The sequence below is a fragment of the Tinamus guttatus genome, unplaced genomic scaffold, assembly GCF_059628265.1.
Source record: "Tinamus guttatus ecotype Peru unplaced genomic scaffold, ASM5962826v1 Tinamus_guttatus_pri_ptg000517l, whole genome shotgun sequence".
Classification (NCBI taxonomy): domain Eukaryota; kingdom Metazoa; phylum Chordata; class Aves; order Tinamiformes; family Tinamidae; genus Tinamus; species Tinamus guttatus.
Window position 1 is genome coordinate 359,776 of NW_028289051.1, and position 21,195 is coordinate 380,970.

The following is a 21,195-nucleotide window of genomic DNA, read 5'->3' on the forward strand; positions in this document are numbered from 1 at the left end:
ACCATTTCATTAACCACGATTATCTTTAATATTAAGTTACTTAATATATAGGCTTATTCTTGTTTCTGCAAATGAACATCCTAGTGGTACAGAAGAAAAGCTGGGTAGCAGACTCATTGGTGGCATTGGTGATTGGTAGCAGAAATTAATACATTTCACCTCAGAGCAAAATGATTTTTTTTGGTCTGAGAGAAAATAAGAAGGTTTTAACATGGTAGTCGACCTATTTTTTTGAGGATTTCACATTAGAAGAAAATTCAGTACTGCCAAAATGTTAAAAATGGGAGCATTTAAGTCTTGCTAATTTGAGTAGGAAGGATTCACTCAGCACAAAAGAAAACATTTTGAGTTTTCTTTGTTGCAATTGCATCTTTGGACTTCCAAGACTGATTCCAGCTTCTGCACAAACACCAAAGACTAACTGGAAATAGGATAGCAGTGATGTAAGGAAGGTCCTTAATGGATTAATTTGTAATTACACATGAGGTTTCCAAACAACACCGTTTCTTGCTTGCTAAATGGTTAAATATTTTACACGAGGGATTGTTAGTAGATTTCTCACTACAGATGGGTGAAAAATCTGATGATTTTCTGGAGGCATGAATAACTTGAAAAGTCCAACTACTTCAGAAAGCAAAAAGCCCCAAACTGAACAGTGCAAATTTACTTACCACTCTAAAACATCACCATATTAAGATCAAAGATTTAAGATCACAATTGCATGTAATTATTTTTAACTCTCTTTTAAGATTTTTTATTCTTTTTTACTACAACTTGAGGCAATAATTTCCCAGCGTCAGAAAAAGAAAATCCTTGACTACCCATTCTGTTACATGTGGCAGAAAAGGAGATATCAGTAGAGATCTAGCCACAGACCTTCTAATGTCAGAAATCTAAAAACCAGTGCATTGTAGATCTTATCAAAACTGATTTTAAAATAATTGAAGGCGCAGTTGCCAAAAACGTAATCCTTTCCATCCTAAGAGGCTAACCAATGAGCAATGCTCTGTCCCAGCTTACTGATCTCAGCAACGAAATATCTGTAACTTCCATCTAGAAATTATATAAACTAGGGAAAAAAAAAAACAATACAGCCAAATCCTGATGTAAAATTAGCCTAATGCGAACAGAATCTGGTCTCAGGTTTTTCACATCCTACAAAGTAATACCAGTAATCTCCTAAAACAGTACTTCAATAATGCTTATTCGTGTCAGATTTTGAAAAGAAAAATACATTAAAAGAAGGACCAGGATACTCACTGTCTGCTTTGTGAAAGCTTGTGATTGCCTTCTACTTTTTTTCCTTTGAAAATTTGATCTTGTGTCTTGACAGTGACAAATCACTAGTTCTTTGCTCAGTGGACCTTCCTGATAATAGAAAATATTCCTCCTCTAGAGAGGAAATATTTCAGGTAAACACATTCACATGGACTGAGGCTGCCCTTTACTGAAAAGGGGTTTGATCTAATTGCTTGAAAGTCATTGTAAGACAGAGCATGTTAAAACAGATTATCAGGTAAATTTTAAGTGATTTCAAGCACTAAAACACTTCTTTTTTCTTAAAATATTTTACATGGCAACTGTTATATAGACAGTGTTTTGTATCACCCCAATACTCCATGCATGGAGAGAGTTATCTAGTATTAATACCCTGAGTAATTCTTGAAAACTAATTAGCTCACTCAAAACAACTACAACAACAACCAAAACAGGGAAGAGAGCCAAAATTGAACTACAGCAATTTTAGCATTAGAGTAGATTTATCATAAGGTTATTGTGAGATATTGTTTTATTTTCCCTCTTGATATTTTCCTTTAAGTTTAGAGGAAACTAAAATAGTAGCATAAAACTGTGTTCCTCTGTGATCTTTTTATCACAAACTCCAACATAACCCCGAGACATTCTGCATTACGTGACAGAAGAGCAACCCCATAAGCAAAACCCTTCATTTTGAGAGCGAGGCTGTAGAAAGGGAAGCCGTGACATTAGCAGGCAGGTACTCGGGCACAAGTAATAAAGCTAAACTTGAGAGACAATATGCAAGGTAATTTTCTCTGGAAACTCCTGGATTCAAAAGCAGGGCCTCTATTACATTTTTTTTTGCTATTGCATATGTCACAAAGTTGAAAAAGGCAAATAAAAACACTGCCAGTAAAGGATATTCACCCTGGAGTGATAAGGAGCATCAGAGAAAGGCTGACCCAGCACTACAGTGACTGCAGTGAAACCTGGGCATCATAGAGCCGTCAGAGAGCAGTTCAGAGGGGAGCTGTGGACTCGGATAAACCTTGGATCAAGAGCACAGGAAGAACCAGAGCAAAAGAAGCATCTGAGAGTTGGTTTACACTCAGAGTTTACCTTATTGATCAGCTAAAAGAGATCCAGGACCACCTAATTTGCAGAACAGAGAAGAAAATGTTATATATTATTGTAGAATTACACACATGTATTAATACCTAATGGAGTGTCTACTAAAAGAAATAATTACCAGTTACCTCCATGATTCCTCATTACTGTGTTTGGTTGTGCCTTTCCTCTACCAGTTTCAAAGGAAAAAAGAGAAAAATTATATATATTAAGAGGGAAGTGAATCACCAGGCCAAGCAACTTAATGCATAATCTTTAGGCTACTGTTTTAAGATCGCGGATTGTCATCAAAGTCTGGAAATTATGCAGCTACATTTAGAGGTCTGCACAAGGAATGACTTCCCAACCTAAATAGTAATTGTGCCTCAGAAAAGGCACTATTTTTCTTTTTGTGATGCAAGGCTGCTACCTACAGGTTTCACTTGGGAATGACACTCAGGGAAGATTAAGAAAAAAAACATCCCATTTTTATGAGAAAATAGCACAGCAGCACTACCAATAAATTAAAACCTTGTTAACTTCAAGATAAAAGGCATATATTCAACCGAACAAAAGCCATGTTTTTTTGTTTTTAATTTTTTATCTAATACTCTGGAATATTTTTGGTTAATACAATTTAGCAGCAAATCTGGTAAGACTGCTGCTGATTTTTTTTTTAAATCCATATCTAAATAATTTATATTCTCATAAGACAATTTCCTTTTTTAATCAATAAGAAAATAACATCTATCTCTCTTTAACATACATTTCAGAGATAAAGGTGACATATGATTTTGGCCCTACCTATTTAAAGCTCGTAATTCAGTGCTTGCACTTGCAAACCCTGAAGCCTCTGGCAAGAAATATTTGTACCCTATAAAAATATTTCCATCCTATATCCCTATTACAATTCAAACTCTATAGAATAATTGCACTGAGAGCTATCTGCACTAGCAGAAATATAACGAGATTTCCAATATTTTTAAGATTATGAAGAAATGCTTGGGAAGCTTCAGGAATTTATGTGCGTGCTTTCCTTTCCTGCATCCTTCACATGTTCCTTTCTTCCTCTACGCAGATAAAGTTTAACAAATAGTTTACAGCTACCTGCGAATTTGCTCTTGGGGACACCCTTACTGTTTTGAACAGAACTTAAAATGATTTGAATCTGGTGGAACAGGCTCAGATGGTGACATGTTTGCAGTAGGGGCCAGGGGATGAGCCCAGGATACTGCGGATGCTACTGGAATGCAACCAGTAACAACAGTAGTACTAACAGCAGTGTTTTTTAGCATTTAAAAATCAACTAAGACTCGGGCAAGGTATGCAGTATAAAAATGTCCTGGCTTTTTTCAGAATAGTGGTGTCCTCACCCATGCTTTTCTTTTAAATATGTCCCCAAGCAGCATAAATATAGGGGAAAAAAAAGTGTATTCTATATTACACAGCAATATCCAGGAATATATTTTTCCTTCCAGATATAGTGTTCAGCACTTTTGTATTTAAAGGCTCTATTTATATATCCATAGCAACAAAAGGACATCAACCTGTCAAAAGTACAAATACTTTTTAATATCACTAGAATGCTATGAAAGGGAGTATTTTAAAATGAGTTATTTTTGTGGCCATTTGTCCAGCTTCTGAATACTTTCCCCCGACTACATCCTTTGAAGATCTGCTTCTATTTGTATCAACTAATTATGGAACTTAATATTAGTTATCCAATGAGCTGAAAAAATGCCTTTTTTTTTAAAAAAACAGTCCTAGTTGTATGGAGTATATTGATTCCAGCACATTTCTGAAATAATCAGGACACATTATTAACTACTTCCAGCTTAGTTAGAAGCAAAAATAAAATATCAAAAAATAGACTTGGTTAAAAAAAATGAATCGCAGAAAAAAAGAAAAAAAACCTGTTAATATAAAATATGTTATGAAATAAAAAATATTCAGTAACGCTCAATAATTTTATTCCTTTAGTGTTATGTAACTAAAATACATTTTAGGGGCAAAATATTTTGATCCTACTAATCTTCCTGCTGACTTTAAAGTCAAGCAATTAAGAAAATTCAAACATTCTCAGTTTTCAAATGAAATTTCAAGGGTACTTTTTTTCCGAAAATTATCAGCTATTCTTTTCTCATTTTTAGAAACTGTAAATTGTTTATGTTATTTTAATGACAACCTCCTATACTCGATAATATAACTACATCACAATTAAATGAGCTCAATTCTATTTTAATTAAGGAGATAATCCTGAATCATTCTTTTAACAGAAACGTCTCACTATAATTAAACTGTTCAGACAATGTTGTAATGAACGTTGAAGAGAGAACCACATAAACTATAACAACACACTCATAACAAATTTGCTCTGAAATTAATATTTAAGACATTTAAAAATACTTTATGCCTCCTCTATAGTTGCCTGTAAATTAAGTTGCCTTTCCCACTGATTGAACTTATTCATATTTTATTTAGTTCTCCCTATTTTCAGTTGCATCACAAAGCTCCACAAGCACAGCTAGCGGTAACACTCACAGGTTACAGGAGGAACGTTAATAAAAGTCCTGCTAGCAGTTTCATTAGGCAATCTAAATTGTAAATCTTGTGCCCATATCTCTTTATTAATTACTTGCCCAGGTTAAGCTAATGTACCAAAATGGAAAGTCACTTAGTATCTTAGATTTCTTTTTCAAACTAAATGCATTACTAATATTGAGTTTTTCCTAAAAACAAGGAAAGTAATGAACACCCCTATATTAGTCAGCCAACAGGGGCCTGCTGATGACTGTAAAAATATTTATGGTTTTTAAAAAATGCAAATATTCTTTATTTTGCTGAAAGCACAAGTGAATAACTTATACACTTAACTGTCATTCTATAATCATGGCTGATTTTAAATTCAAAAGATTTTTAATTAAATATTTTTACCTTGTTCTTGTACTTCTTGTGTGTTCTAATATTCATTTCTTCCTTGAATTGCTATGACCTTATGTTGCACAAAGTTTCTATCAGGAAAACTACTGTCACTTTGCTCTTTGTACATTCTGCCTGTAATACTCATAAAGTTCCTGAAAACACTCATCGAAACTTAAAAAGAAATAAAATAAAATTATTTCCTTTATGAAAGTTCACTGACCTCTGATATCATTCACTGTTTAGAAACCCATAAAAGAATAGATAACAAATATATGACTCACAAATTATCAATTATGAAAAATAATCTGAGGTAGAATGCAGTCCTAATGCAAAAAGATGGATTACTTGTCATAAGCTAATAAAGCTTTTGTTTGCGAATCCAATATCTCATTTCCTTCTTTCACATTGGGAAACTTAAAATAATTTTTAAACTGCATTAACTTAAAAAAAAAATGCATGTATCAAAGCTGAACAGCGCAGATACTCCCAGAAATAATCTGACACGTTTTTTAACCCATTTATATCTTAGATTCAGCTATTGGGTTTAAAAAAAAAAAAAAAAAAAGAAGAAGAAAGAAACAAAAATCACGGCAGCTGAGACGAGATTCCTCACAAAGCAAGTAGCTCGTCTTGCACTTTGGAGGAGCCCACAGTTTTGGCTCTACCACCCAGCCCTTACAGTGATCCCCAAGAAGTGCCATATTTGTCACTGCCAGGCAGGCAGCAGAATTTAATTAGTCTATAATCATACTTAAGAGTATGGCCAGACTGTGTTTTAAAGCACTCCTCAATCCTTACATTGGGGTTCTTTAGGGTTTGGGGTCTGCTTTGCTCCCTGTGATTTGAGGAAGAGGTTAGAGAGGAGATGCCTAGAAAATAAAATGAATGCCAGCCTAAGAACTGAGCTGCCAAGGGGTTACCTACAGAAAACCCTACCCAGTGAGGCAGCAGCGAAATCATTACTTTTCTCTGACTGGCAAATGACAGGATTGCTCAAAGCTGGAGATAAAGCAAGAGAAGCTTTATTACCATCCTGAAACCGCAACCCCCCCACTCGGTCTGCTCATCCTTTCGCTTTCTCTGCAATTTGTGGCCTCAGCGCTTGTAGTATAATGCAATGAAAAAGCAAAAAATAGCAGCAGGAATGCTATTCATGCACATACATACGAGAACAGCCCCTATTAGGCTCAGCTCTGGTTCAACTTGTGATCACCGCTTCACAAATGACTTTCGCTTTGCCTCTTTCAGCATTTACAAGCATCTTTGACTAACAAATTTTGGTCCCGTTGAGTCAGGGTACCTGATTTTAAGTAGCACCAGCCAAGGCTCATACCTACCCCGCGCTGTGAGAAACAGCTGAAAGATTTAATTAAAATAATTTAATTTAAATTAGGCATATTAGAGGCTGAGAGCAAAGGCGCAGGAGGGCGAGCGCAGTGAACCGCAGGCAATGAAGCATACTAACCAGAGATGCCCAGGTTCAGCTCCTGGGGTCACGTATTCACTGCCTGTTCCCAGCTCCGGTTGGGAGCGTGCCTGGAGGTGCCTTTCTTGGTGGTGGCGAGACTGGGAGCGCAGGGGGGATTAACTACGTTGTCACTCACTAATGACAGCTGCCAGCTGATTAGAAACCACATTAAGGTCTTAACTTTAACTTGGCTGATCAGGAAGATCAAATTCCCATAACTGGTTTGATTTTTTTTTTTCTATTAAAAAAGGAAAAAAGAAAGAATATAAGAAGCAGGTTGCACATTTGCTACCTAATCAGAATATAAGGAACACACAAGTACTCAACTGTAAAAATGCACTTTCATAAATTAAAATATCATGACTGATTTAGACCAGATTCATCTGCACTGTTCGCAAGGGTTCTCCTAGGCAATAGGGCAAGGGTTTTAAATAATTAATATAATTTTTTCCTAATAAACGTAAGATATTCAGGTCCACACTATAAGAGGAAAATCATTTTTGAGTGTTTGGACATATTCCTTAGGAAAGCAGGCCACGAGGAGAACAAGGCTACTATACTTTCTGTAAAAAGGGAAAAAAGTAAACATTGCAACAAATGATTTGAGTTGTCTTTATTGTAATTGTTCACTGGCCAGGCTGTTAGTCAAGGCGATTCTCATATTCACGCTCAGTAAACCAATAACTTTGGGATATTCCCCATATAGACAGAAACCTTTCTTCTTCATCAGCACTTTTAAGTAAATTCAAACCAGATGCTTAAGCTAAGGCTGTAATGAAAATATTTCCTTCACAACCTACAGCTCTGATAAGGCTGCTCTCGGAAATATAATGGTTACACGTCCCTTCCACGGCTTTAACAACCCCTTCCTTCTGTCTTGTGCTCTATACAATGTAGCCTCTATTTGCACCCATGCAGGACTCAATTACAGATAAAATTACAGCAAATTTGTTTGCTCTAAAAGGCAGTGAGGCCTAGTATCCCTCGAGTAATAACAGCCTTGTCTTGCATTCAGAAGTAGAACTGGCATCGTTTTCCCGTGGAAACAAACGCCGCTTCCCAGGACAATGGAGCCGTTCTTGGAGCGCCGAGCAGGGCCGCTCACTTTGCAGGTGCAGGAAGGTAGGAGGCCCTTCGACCCGGGCGGGCAGCTCTTGCTGCGGGAGGTAACTCCACTCGCAATGAGTGAAAAATCAACGCTCAAGTGAACTGGTAATTTGCTGAGATGTATCCTGTTCTTTCGGATGGAATCAGGGCACCTACTAAAAAACGGAAGCAGCTCAAGAACAAAGCAGAAGTGTCTTATGGGGTTACAACACCACACACAGTTTCCCTCGCTCCCACCCCCCAGGATATTCTCACATGTGAAAGGAATACTTATATAACCGGCTATAAGTGCAGTGAAGATATTTTCCAAATGCTCTAACTAATACCCTGTGATGAGTAAATATATATATATATACATATTTCTTGTGTTTCATCGGAGCTGCAGTAGTATGCATTAATATCCCATATTCCAAACACTACTCAGACTGATTTCAAGTTGCAAAACTATTAACATAGTGATGTGAAGCAGAACACTCAAAACGCAGAAGGCAAAAGAAGCTCTAAAAAGGTTTCATTAGTCACCTCCTTTTTCAAATATACCACTGTTTTCCTGTTACAATACTACAATATCATTCCTTAAAGATGAAATTAAAACATTTAGGGACTTAGCGCTGAATATTGTTAATGTGGCCTTATGTTATTAATCATTATCTCGGGAAAATTACGTTGTGTTTTGTATACTAATACTATGACATTTTTATTGACTTATAATCTCTTTGCTAACAGTGGTGCTTTAACTAAGTAATAATTGAGATGGCAGCAAATATTTAAAAAAAAGAAAGCGACTTTTAAATTCATCAGTCATGTTAAAGGACTGCACTGTAGTATCTTCTGGCACTAGACTGTATTTAAGGAAAAACAGTAAAAAGAACACTGTATTTAAAACAGAAAATAGTCATTCTTGCTTTACTAAAAGGATACCTAAACTATGATTAACCACATCTGCTACAGTATTAATCACCCATCTTCAAAAGAACTGGCTAACTTTTTTTTTTTTTTTTCTGTGAATATAAGAATTTGTCATTGAAATCTGAAGTTCAAATGAGTATCCTTCTGGTCTGAGATAAGGAAGAGATCTTCCCTCTCTTTTATAAATGAGAGCCAGAAAAAAAAAAGGTACCTCATGATACAAAGGACAGTAATATCATAGGAGTTGACTTTAATAAGATTGAGAATAACACAGAAAAGAGAATTGCAAACTGAACACAAACTTTTTTTTTTAATGGTGTTAGGAAGTGCCCATCTCCATTCACTAATGAGCAGCATCTACTTAGGGAGGCTGGTCAATTAGAACTGAAATACCAGCACCTTCAATCACAGCTACTACACAGCTCCAGATAGAAAAATCATGTCCACTACATTCAGCCAACACTGTCCACTAATTGCCCAGGAAGTTCCTGACATATAATGCCAATTTTAACAGGTAACTCTGCAGTAGTTGCAAGCGCCATGGACAATCTCAAATAAACATGACTAAATTATGTTGCTTTCTGCCCTTCAAAAAAGTGGGTCCTTTTTATAGGTTTTGCATCTCTGGAAAGATGCATACTGTTCAGTTGGTATTTGGCAACTTCAGAGCAACAGGAATTCTGCTGATGCTATTCATGGAAATGTACAAAATTCAAAGAATTGCCAGGCTAGTTTAGTTGCTAGTCTATTCGGTATTGGCTGAAGCCATTTGGCTTAGAGTTATTAGCTCTTCTTTCTCTTCAGTGACAACTCTGAGTACAAACTTTGTCATTTCCACCAAAGAAGTGTTAATACTTTGATTATTTTGACTTGGCTTTTAATCTGGAATAAATAAAACCTACCAATGAAACCCCACAAAATTATGCTTTTGCTTGGTCATCTTATAAACAGATTATAAAGTTATAATCTGTTATATATTAAGGGAGAATATTATATATTATATTAATATATAATATAAAAAGTTATAAATAGATCTGGGGATATAACCCCCTATCAATTTTATTTTTTTAACTTATATAGCTAAAGAAACTACTGAGATAGTTGTTTTTATCAAACCAATGGCTATGAGAGGTTTACCATTTTGTTTCAAGGTCAGCGGCAATTCTGCTTTCCTGCAGAAGGTAAATCACTCAAACATGACATGCAGCAAGAAGCTAACATTCCCTCTGCAATTAGGAAGAGCAGTTACGCGTTTTGAAAAACTACTTGAACACCACAGTTTTTCCTGCTCTTTACATTGCCGTGACCAGTTAAGCGTAAAAGAGACCATCGTTATCACCAACTTTACCAATAACGTGGCAAAGGCAGTGCTAGACTAGACATAAATAGACAATAAATGCTACGCTAGACATAGCTTCACTGCTGCTGGTTTGGTCCCTTAACTAAGAAATCTGAAAGACAGGAGGCTAGTGAAGAATGTCTCACATTTCCCATTTTTCACCCCACTTTCTTACTGTCTCGAGAGAGAGAGAGAGCAGATCTCTCTGCCCTCCACACCAGCACTGCTGGTTTTGGCTATCGCACAGCAAAAGCAGCATCACCTCTTGCTATTCTCCTGATATTGCCAAAGAGGGAGCACGTTTTAAGCTCTCTCTGGCCCAACCTCACCGCTTCTGGAATGGGAAGCACGCCAACATCTCTCTCTTGCCAAAAATGGAGGATGAAAGAGCACAGCAGATTGTACCATACTATTAATATGCTGTGAAACCTCTTAGGTATTTTTTGCTATTGCTGCTTAAGGTATATTGAGACTGTTCACAACACCAATAAAACCAATTACTGTTAGTCATATGGCACTTGCTACATTCATGGTATTATGGCATTAACAGAAACAAAACATGTCTTAATTTTTTTGTTTTTTTTTGGATTAATAGTCTGGATTTCAGTTTCTATGAACAAAATTCAAATGATAAAATGGAGTAATAAATATAAACATGACAAACTCTTTAATTATATATGAAATATTACAAAGACACCCTATTTTCTCCCAAGTCTCCTTCTCTGAAGATCTTCAGAATCCACCTGGATGCGACCCTGTGCCATGTGCTCTAGGTGTCCCTGCTTGAGCAGGGGGGTTGGACTAGATGACCTCTAGAGGACCCTTCCAACCTTAACCACTCTGTGATTCTGTGAAGTAAGATTGAACATATTGAAAATTACTTATTTTCCTTAATTCTACCAGTCATAGTTACTTAGAGTAACACCTAACACCTACATACCTCTTGTACAAGCAATTACTATACAGAGATAAGTACACTTAAGATTGCTTAAGAAGCATTAAGAACAACTTGGTTACTTCATTTTGTTCTTTCTAACCTTATATGTCTTCTTTTGAAAAGCTTTCAAATGCTGCTTTTCTCTCTGATTGCCCTCACTTTGACTTTTCTCATGAGCATACAAGAGATCTGGTTATTGCCTTTTTCTCTATTTTACTGATTTTTATGAAACATTAGTGGATATTAACTAGTGAATGTTCCAGTAAAATCAGCATTGCCCATAATCCTTCTACTTCCAGGCAGACCACTATAACACTTAGAGCTGTTACAATAAAATCAAAGCAAAAAAACCCACTTTGCAACATCATTTTATATGTTGGTTCTCACACGACTTAACTAAAAGAGGATGAAAATGTAGATATTGTATAATCCACCCACATAACTATCTATATAATCAAAATTTAAATGGCCTGGAATGACTGTGAAATAGAAACTTGGGGAACCCCATGCTGGCAAGATACAGACTACTTAGGACGCCAAATTTATCATCATTACTGTCTGAATACTTCCAATTGCAATGTTTGTCTTTTATTCAGGAGAGCTTCAACTCTCAGTAGGGCAGTGAGAGCAGGAATGCACCATCCTTGCTTGTGATGCCTCCCTTTTCCAGGCACATGGATGCACAGGGCCAAGTGAAACCCACTGGCAATCCCAGCTTCCAAAACCACGGTCTGAGCAGGTGGCACCACAGCAGAACCGCGGTAGCAAAGCTGTGCTTGGCCCTCCTTCTCCTCGGGCACTCTAGGGGTGGCTAAAGTCTACCCCCTTCTACTTCTGTGGTGGTCTGTCTAAGAAATTCTCTTTATTTACCTATGATACAGCACTCCTGTATGTATGACATATGCTAAAATAAAGTTAATCATTCTAAATCCAGCTCATCACAAATTACACTAGCTACTTCTTTTCTCTGATATTTACTGCCTCAGCGTTGCAGTGTTTACAACACAGCACTAATTTTCTGTCACTGGGATCTATAAATTTGTTACACATTACATTTAGCAAACTAAGCCACTGCCATTTTTCCTAACTTGTAAATAAGCCTTCATAAGTATATAAATCACAGTGTCCTAATCACTTACCGAAACGATGGCAAACCAAGGGACTGCAGTAGTGAACACTTATTTCAGAACCAGGATAAAGACTCTCAGAATTCTGCTATCTAGATTTGTACTGAAATCTCTGCATTATGTCCTCAAGGCTTGAGGAAAAGCTAAGCTCATTTTTAGAACTTTTTGAATAACATTCCAAATACATAATGGCAAATAAGTTTTTTTCTTTTTTTTTTTTTATGTTTTTCTGATTAGTTGTATTTGGTGCTTCTAACACATCAATCTTCCTTTTTTGCAAAGTTGTCAGTTCACTAACAGTAAGAAAATGAAGAGATGGGACGAATGGCCTGCTAATAAAGGGATGAGCGTGAGAGTTTGGATACCAATGATCTGTTCTGCCATATAATTCCTGTTTCCATCAGACACATATCAAAGTCTCTTTACCTCATTTTGCTGAAAGTGGAAAGTATTTCCCTACACCTCATAGGCATTCTTGAGGTTGAATTTCAATTAGGATTAAACAGATGTGGTAGAGAACCTAAGACCAACGTGTGCTCTCCTAGAATGGCAGCTGGAAGGCACAAGGGATGCTCTACATTATCTGAAATGGCACCAACTCTGTGCTTAGGCAATGAACCTAAGCTGCTTTAACAAGTCTGCAATCGCTCCAAGTTAAGTGAAAGTAGTACAAAATACTGGACTAAAAGATTTGAGGTAAAACATTGTCCACTACACATGCAAATACACAATATGACACACATAAAATGAGTTGAAAACCAACATGACTACTGCTGGAGTAGTCATGGATTGACAGGACCAAGTATTCCCACATCTCTATTGCACCTTCATGGTGATAGGAACCACAGTTTTTCATGGTTATTGCTACTGGTACATTATTTAGGTATGAAGAGTGCATCCCACACCACCATATGCATCAGGATCTATCAATCACACCTCTGCTTATTCCTTAATGTATTTTCCAAAATACGGCACGGGGTAAAGCTAAGCATTGCAGAAAGCTCAAATGCCACTGTAGTAGCCCACATTATTTCTGCTGGTTCATGGTAAAACAAGAGGGAGGAAAGAGGTTTGAAATGACTGTTTGTTTGTTTTGGTTTGGTTATTGTTGTGTGGGTTTTCTATTTTGTTTTCTTTTTATCTTTTCTTTTTTGGCCTGCTTTGCTTTTACAAGAAGAAAAGCACAGCAGCCTGGTATAGTTCATCTCTTCGTGGTTGATGAAGATGCAGCTGACAAAAAGCTGAAAGACCCTTGTGCTGTGCGTGCCTTGCATCAGAAATGAATTTTGTACCTGGCTTTGCCCCTGCCTTGTCACTCTGCCTTTGCAAAGCTCTCTTTTGAGAGCAGAGAGCATTGACAGCAACAGGAATTTTTAGAAGGGCTTTTTTAGGATTTTAGTTTCTGTAGCCACTATACCAGCACCACCTCTAATTTAAAATTCTGGACAACAGGTGGCAAGGATGGATCACATTTGATCTTATGGAATGCCTCAGGCAGGTTTAGTAAAAAGCACTGTTTATGTCATCCCCTCAAAAATGGCATTGCTGATGGAAATACCTATGAGCTCTTACATATACTTGTAAAATATCTGCAGAATTCTTGTCATCCTGCATTTTGTGTAATAATTAATAAGCACACTAGCACATTCACACTCCTTACGGTGCCCTATCAACTCCCTTGCAAAATATTTCAGCCTTCAGGATTTCAAAAATAAATAAATAAATAAATAAAAATACTTTAATGTCCCATTTTCTACAAAAGACCATCTTTTTAATCTTACTTCTGCTTCCTTTTTGGTTGTGATTAATTAACATCACTCCACTTCTAAATGGTGTATATATACAAGAGAAACAACATTTAATCAACGGCTGGGGAGACTGTTATGCCATATTCACACATGAATTGTGTAACATCAGAAGACAAAGTGAAGGTGAGTTAGACCTGACAAATGACTTGGATGTAGGGTTGAGTCATTTTATCAATATTTCAAAGCCCAAGAAAGAAAAATATTTTCTGTATACACAAATACAGAGGTATAGAAAGATTGAAAGGAATAATAATAACAAGAAAAGAAGAATATGTTACAGAAAGCTTTAACTTGAAGAAACACTGAAAAGCACATGTCTGATCGGACAAAGGTACTTTGCTTCCAAACAACAACAAAAAAAACAAGTTTATTTTATGAGTAACAGGTAAATGTTCAAGCAGGCAATTAAAGTGCTTTACTGAGGCCATTTTGGGACACCAAAGACTTTGAAGATTAGATATTCCCTCATATGTCATGCTCAATGTTCCTCTAAGTAAAATATGTGGCTCCCTTTAGTTATTCAGTTATGAATTGTACTTTAAAGGCAAGGGGACATTTTTGATAATGTACATCTTAAACTTTTCATTAAACTACCAAATTTAAATTCTACCTTTTTGTGCACTCTGACATTTTTGTCTGGCATTTTCATTAATTTTGCGACATACATAAATGTAGCCGAAATGTTAACTGATCAATACTTTGTCTCTCTCATGTAGCACTAGAGCGAAGCTCCCCAAGGGCCACGCAGCAGTACAGAAATTAAATGTGTAAAATATCAAATGTTAATGTTAAACACAGCAGCACTTACTGTATAACGACTGAAAAGGCTAAAAGAATTCCAAATGGACAGATGGTAGCACAAATTATCTACAATCACATTTAAAGATTAAAGTTTGTCCCGTAAAATAATTCATTGACTCATGTTGAAGTGTGTCCTTTTACTGATAGCTCAGTTGTCCAATTATTTTTGTGCTCATTACAGTGAGAAATGACAGTACTGGAGAAGAGAGCGTACACTTCTCTCCCCCACCCCATACATTGCACCCACTGACATCTGCAAGAACACAAATGTCTGGTCAAGAGGCTGATGGAAATTAGGCCCAATTTACCAGACATTTCAGTGCTTGCAGTTGATTAATATGAAGGAAAAAAAATCCACTTTTGCACACTCTAGCATAGTTCTTCTGCATGAAACATACCATATTAATTGCTGAATTAAGAGAAAACAGGAAAAAAAACTTTTAAAATTCCTAAAACCTGTTTCAAATACATAAAATCGAATGAATGTACAGCAAATGCTCTCTCTATATATTCTGTTCTTTTCACTGTGTTTAGATGCTTAAGAAGCATAAACACAAAAAGGTTGCATATTCTTGATCAGCCTCTAGGCACAACAGGGCTACATAAGATTAAAACAAAAAAAAAAAGGTTTTGGAACCAAAATGTTTATTTAACATTGTTGCTATTCACAGCTGTATTTTTTTTCCAACAGAAAAGAATAGATACAAAGAAAAGGGTGGGAAGAGAATATCAAGTCTCCTGGCATTTCAGATCCAAGGTCATATCATTCTAGCCACAATCAACCTCTATATTTCCTAAGTTACTCGCAAATGCTTTGGAATACCTGAAAAACAATGTCTTAATAATATAGGCACCAGTGAAGGCAATGAGGTTACAAAATACAAAAGAGACTGGTCATATACTGTTTAGTCCAGGAAATGTTTCATCACAAATTTAAAAACTTAACTCCCAGATCTCTAGACAGAACATGCAACACCAGTGGTTGAGCTGGTACCTTTAAATTCCTTTGAGAAAAAAAAAATAGAGGGCACCATAATAGCATTTTAATAAAGCACATCATTTTAAATCTATAAATGTTGAGACTACTCAAGAAGGATGACCTTAAGAAAAGCTGTAGTGAGCACTTCACTATGCAAAGCACAAAGCAGGTAGCTGTTGCTTAGTACAGGGCAGTGATCATTACTGAGTGGTATACTGAGAAGTAAAGACATGGGGTGAAGTAAGAGAAAAGGGTACCAATGGTTTTAAGGATGAGAATTTGAGGGCAATACAAAGTCTGAAAAAACAACCCTATATTATGTGAAATGACCATAAATTGGCATTATAATGCCATTCAGTGTGCATCTTTAAGCACACCATGAAAGAAGAAATGGCTAACTGAAAAGTTTTCTACTACTACATTATTTATTAGTCTGCCTACAGATCTGGAAACCTATAAAAGGGCCAATTTCTCCTCTCTTTTCTGGCACTGACATTTCACTGTGACATTCTGTAATCTTTGGGAGATGACTTCAAGAAGCTGCATCATTTGTGTAATAGTGAAGAGATGAAAACGATACATGTAAGTTCAACATTTTTACATAGCCTATTGAATTCCAGCATAATGTTAGTATCAGCATAACTCAGTGTTAAACATGCAAATATTGCAAGAAAGATGCAGGATGTTTCAGGGGCACCTTATAGCTGCAAAACTCCAGAAACCATCAAAACCCCGATCTTCCCTGTCTTGGCAACCATGTTAGAAATTCATGCAGATTTGGCTTACCTAATAAAAACTTAGGCTACAAACAGTTTGTTAAAGAGAGGGATGCTCTGATCCTTGCAGTTGTAACTACAGTAAGCAGTATATCTGCTATGGCCTCCAAAAGTTCTGCGTTATGTGTTTGCATTTGTTACGACCCTGAATTTGTTCTGTAATCAGAACAATTATGATTTAATGGCATCATGGCTTAATTTTGTGGCCACAGTAGTGCACCATGAGAAAGAAACCATTTCACCTGCCACAAAGCACAGGATGTCACTTCACTTCCCTTTCTCCTGCTGATAACAGACAAGTGTTTCACAACCATATTAAAAACAGAACCGGACTGATGAGCATTTACTACTCTGCCCAGTAAAAGCAACATGGACATTTGAGCAGAAACATACGTAGAAACACGACTAGAAACACAGGTGAAAGAGACCATCCCTCTAACGTAAACAGCAGCAAGTATATTTACATTTTTGCAGGTAATCGAGTGACCGTGGACATCAATATATCAGTAAAAGGAGGGGAAACAAAAAAGGAAGGACCATTTGAACAGCAAGTATATCACCTGTACTCTTGATGAATACCACAGCATCCTTCACTTGAAAACTTGCTGCTATCCTTTGACAGGCTGAGAGGAGTTTAACCTGTCACTTGGTACAAATTAGGCCCTGCTGGGAGAAGCTTCCTGCCAAAGAGCATGATTTGCTGAAGGTCCAAAGCACTTGGATTTTGCTGCTAAGGCAGCTCCAACGCCTGGTTTGATTGATTCAAACTCCAGGCACCTAAGCTAGGAGTGTGGTCACCACGCTTGCACTGCAATTACCCCAAGTGACGTTCTCTGTTGGCCACATATATGGTGGATATACTCTAAACTTCAGTATTTCTGCCAACTTCGTAAATGCAGATGTTTCAGAAAGTGTGTTTTTACTCATGGCAAAAGTCACACAAGCCAAAATGAAACAGCAAGAGCAGTCATCTTTGCAGCGCACATCATTTTGAATACAGAAGGACACTTACCTGGGAAATACAATCTGCAATTAAGTTGCAAATTTTCCAAATTTACCATAATTAAAAGGGCTAATATTAATTAAGTTAATGTTTGTGTAACAACAATATTTTATTTTAAAACCCAAAACACTGAGCTATGACAAAAAGTTGACTTTTAAAAGAGTACTAGCTGGATTCCACTTAGAATTTTTGGATTGCCTTTTTTAACCAAAAAAAAAAAAAGGGACTCACGTCCACTTTTGTACTTCTTTAAAAAGAAAAGAAAAAAAAAGTAGAAAAGACAAAAAAAGAAAAACAATAGTTGATTTTAGGTCTTTTAAGGGGGCCATTGCAAGCAAACTGGACAGAAAGCAACAGAAACAGTGTGTAAGAAGATGAAGATGTGTTTGTCAACTGTATCAAACACCTTACTACAAAGCAAAGCAACTTTTTATTTCTTCTTCCTATAACATTTTAAACTTTCTTTTTTTTAATATGAATAAAGATGTGAAATAACTTCATAAGGCAAATAAACAAAAGAAATAACTCCCCATCACTACCACAACACATCTCATTCTAGAACACATACATTTTGATGACATTAAAAGAAAACAAGTGTTGAAAGATCATACCAAAAAAGCAGCAAGACTTCTTGGAGGTGAATCCCAGTCAAAGCAGCTGTTAACGTAATAGGCAGCATTTATGACCACAAGGGCACAACGCTTCGTACGGACAAAGTTTCTTAGCAGCAGCTATGAAAAAGATGAAAAAAAAGAAAATATTTTAAAATCCCAATAGGCTCACAAGAGGGTATGCCTAAAAATATTGCCACTTTAGGTAAAGATGGAGAAAACAATGCATTTATGTCTTGATAAATTGAGCTGATAAATTTTGGAAGAATACTCTTAAATCCTCCAAAACGGCAATAAACTTCAATTCATTAAGGAAAAAGAAACAAAAAAAAAAAAAAGTGAACAAACCAGTGAATCTTCTAATTTGTATACTGGACAGCACACACAGTGCTAGCTACACAAGACACTTTGAAATTCTCAGAAAATGTGGCTATTTTAGAACACTGCTGCATCTGTAAAGATCCCTTTTCTTAATCTAAGTGGGCTTACGAGGGGATATTCTATACAAACTAATATCAAAAAAAAAAAAGTGGGTATTTAAAGTTTATGGCTCTGCCATCTGCAAGAAAGTGAGAAAGCACAATGCCATTCTGCTATGAAAGCTGGGAGAAGAACGATTCTTGAAGAAAATCCTTCTTGTTTCATGGTTGGAATAAAGGTAAAAAATGCAGCTTTAGCAACTCCTTTACTCGCAGCCATAAAGCAAGCATTCTGCCTGAAATCTTTGCAATGAAATAAATTGGGCAATGTAAATAAAATTCGTCCAGCAGTTCATCTGAATTACACTCACGTTCAAAGGTTCATTGCTACTTCTATAAGGGTGCTGCAAAAGCAAGAAAAAGTTTTAAGCTTTCTGCCTTTGCAGTGCAAATAGTAAAAATCCTGTTCCCACCGTACAATCAAAAGGACCAGTTACCCCCAGATAAAATACCTCAATCATGGTATGTAAAAGGGGAGAAAAAGAGGAGATGTGTGTTTAAATATTTTTTTAATCAAAATATTAGAACTGTTAGAGACAAAAACATCTAGGTGGGAGGGAGAGGGAAAAAAAAAAAAAAAGGTTCAATCCAGTTCAAAGGACTTTCAACCCAAGTGGCTTTCCAAAGAATAAACAACCTGTTTCAGGGTTTTTTTCCTTTTTTTTTGCCACCTGAGATTCAAACCTTGCTTATTTAAAATTTGGCTAAAAGAATGCTGAAAGATCCCTTACCGTTGAAGAAAAAAAAAAAAAAAAAAAAAAAAGAGAGAGAGATCTTTCAGGTCAAGGTTAACAGCAAAAATTTATGCAAGACTTGGTTTACATGCACCTGTGCTATCACCTGATCCATGTGGAACCTGAGGGTTTCAACTGTGCTCTTATTCATGTATTTCATGGAAATCAAGCTGCAATTTATAAAGAGGAGAGAGAATAAGCCCCTGTATTTTGTTTCTGCCTTTTCCTAGGTATCATGCTTTTTTTTCCCCTTTGTAAACTGGTGAGGGAATCATTATTCTTTACCTCTAGCAGCTTCTTAGGTGCTATTGAGATGTGCACACTCGACATTAGGTCTTTTCAAGAGGATGAGTGTTCCCTTGCCCTTTACCTGTTTGGACAGTCTGTTTTCCTCTTCGATGTACTTCTGCTCTTTGGGCATTAGGGTTCGTATGCCGGCTTTCACCTGTGCATTGAAACCCATGTCAGTATTTCAGGCCGTGACTTCCTAGTCCCACTTTCTTCAAGTGGCAAAAATCTGGGAGTTTCAGAGTCCCGGCTGCCGAGCAGCCGACGCGCAGGCACCGGGCAGGCAGGAGCGCCGGCTTCGGCAACGCGGAGCGCGCTGAGACGGGCCACGCAGGGGAGCGGGCCCGAGCAGACGGCGCGGTTTAGCGAATAAAAAAATGAGGGGTGACAGAAATTCTCTACAAACAGGGAACAAAAGCTTTCGTGGAAGGGAGCTCTTTAAGCGGCACAAAAAAAGGCAAAGTTAAGACTTACAGGATTAAAAATCACATCTATTTCAAGATAGATGACCCCCTTTGTTGGCCCTGTCAGCTGCTTGTTTTTCAAGACGTACGCTTTCTGTTGACCATTTTGAATCTGCAGGAAAAGGACATGACAGCCGTCTGTCTGGCGGTCTCCGCTGAATACCCCCCCGCGCCGACCCCTGACCCCCAGCTGCTGGAACTGACAGAGAACCCAAAACAACTGTGGCAAGTCTGACAAGTACCTGTTCATTACCAGGACCCAGTCTGTCAGGAAAAATTAACTATCATGGGATTCAACATGGCCGGGAATTGAGTATGCTAAAATTTTTTAGTGTTCTTATTACAGCCCTTGGTGGAGAAATGACAGGCAATGGAGCTGCAGTTCCACCCCCCCCGCCCCCGCTTCCCACTGCCTCCTTCTCCGGCGGGGAAAATGCAGAGCAGCAGCGTGGCAGGTGAAGGAGACTCACGGACAGCAGTGGTATGGCAACTTTGCCCAGAAAGTCAGCGCTCCGATCACGGTCTTCGTCATAAACTGTCACCTCGAGAACTGAGTGGATGTCTTTAATATTGCTATGGAGGAAAAGGGATGCACAGAAGAGACAAGGGGAGGAGATTTAAAAAAAAAAAAAAAAAGGAAAAGAGAAAAAAAAAAAGGGGAGAGTCTCCTACAGCAGCAGTGATCAAGGACAAAAGCATTAAAGGTTAGCAAAAACAGATACCCCTGTGTTTTCTCAAGCCACAACAGAGAACAAAGGTAAATAAAGTGACCCTCAGTATAACCAAACACTCAAGTTTCCAGAAGCTGTTTCTTTAAATCCTCTGGCTACCTAGCACTGTGTTGCACCAGCCACAGGCAGCGCCAGCACAGAGCACTATGGGATTTATGGAGGCGAGCAGCAGGGCCAGGGCCGTTAAGGACTGTCCCTTAGATGCTGCCACCCTCGGGGTAAATCTGGCTGCAGTCAGGGGGTGTCTGGGCCTGTACGTGAAAAGAGCTACCAACTACATGAGCACATTCTCAGGGTGACCATCAGCTCTCCAAAGTTTTTTCGCAACAGTTAAGTATCACCCACATACTGTCAATCCATAAGAGA

At 37.4% G+C, this 21,195-nt stretch overlaps 1 protein-coding gene across 3 annotated transcripts in view; it reads right to left on the reverse strand.

Moving 5' to 3' along the window:
• Positions 1–21,195, reverse strand: part of MCTP1 (multiple C2 and transmembrane domain containing 1) — a 154,069-nt gene that overhangs the window by 68,684 nt on the left and 64,190 nt on the right. For all 3 annotated transcript variants that reach the window (XM_088533751.1, XM_088533750.1, XM_088533749.1), the window contains 4 exons: positions 20,569–20,671; positions 20,109–20,210; positions 19,717–19,791; positions 18,134–18,253 (listed from right to left, as the gene is read on the reverse strand). In XM_088533751.1, coding sequence (XP_088389877.1) covers positions 18,134–18,253; positions 19,717–19,791; positions 20,109–20,210; positions 20,569–20,671 — 400 coding nt within the window. The remainder of the gene's footprint in view (positions 1–18,133; positions 18,254–19,716; positions 19,792–20,108; positions 20,211–20,568; positions 20,672–21,195) is intronic.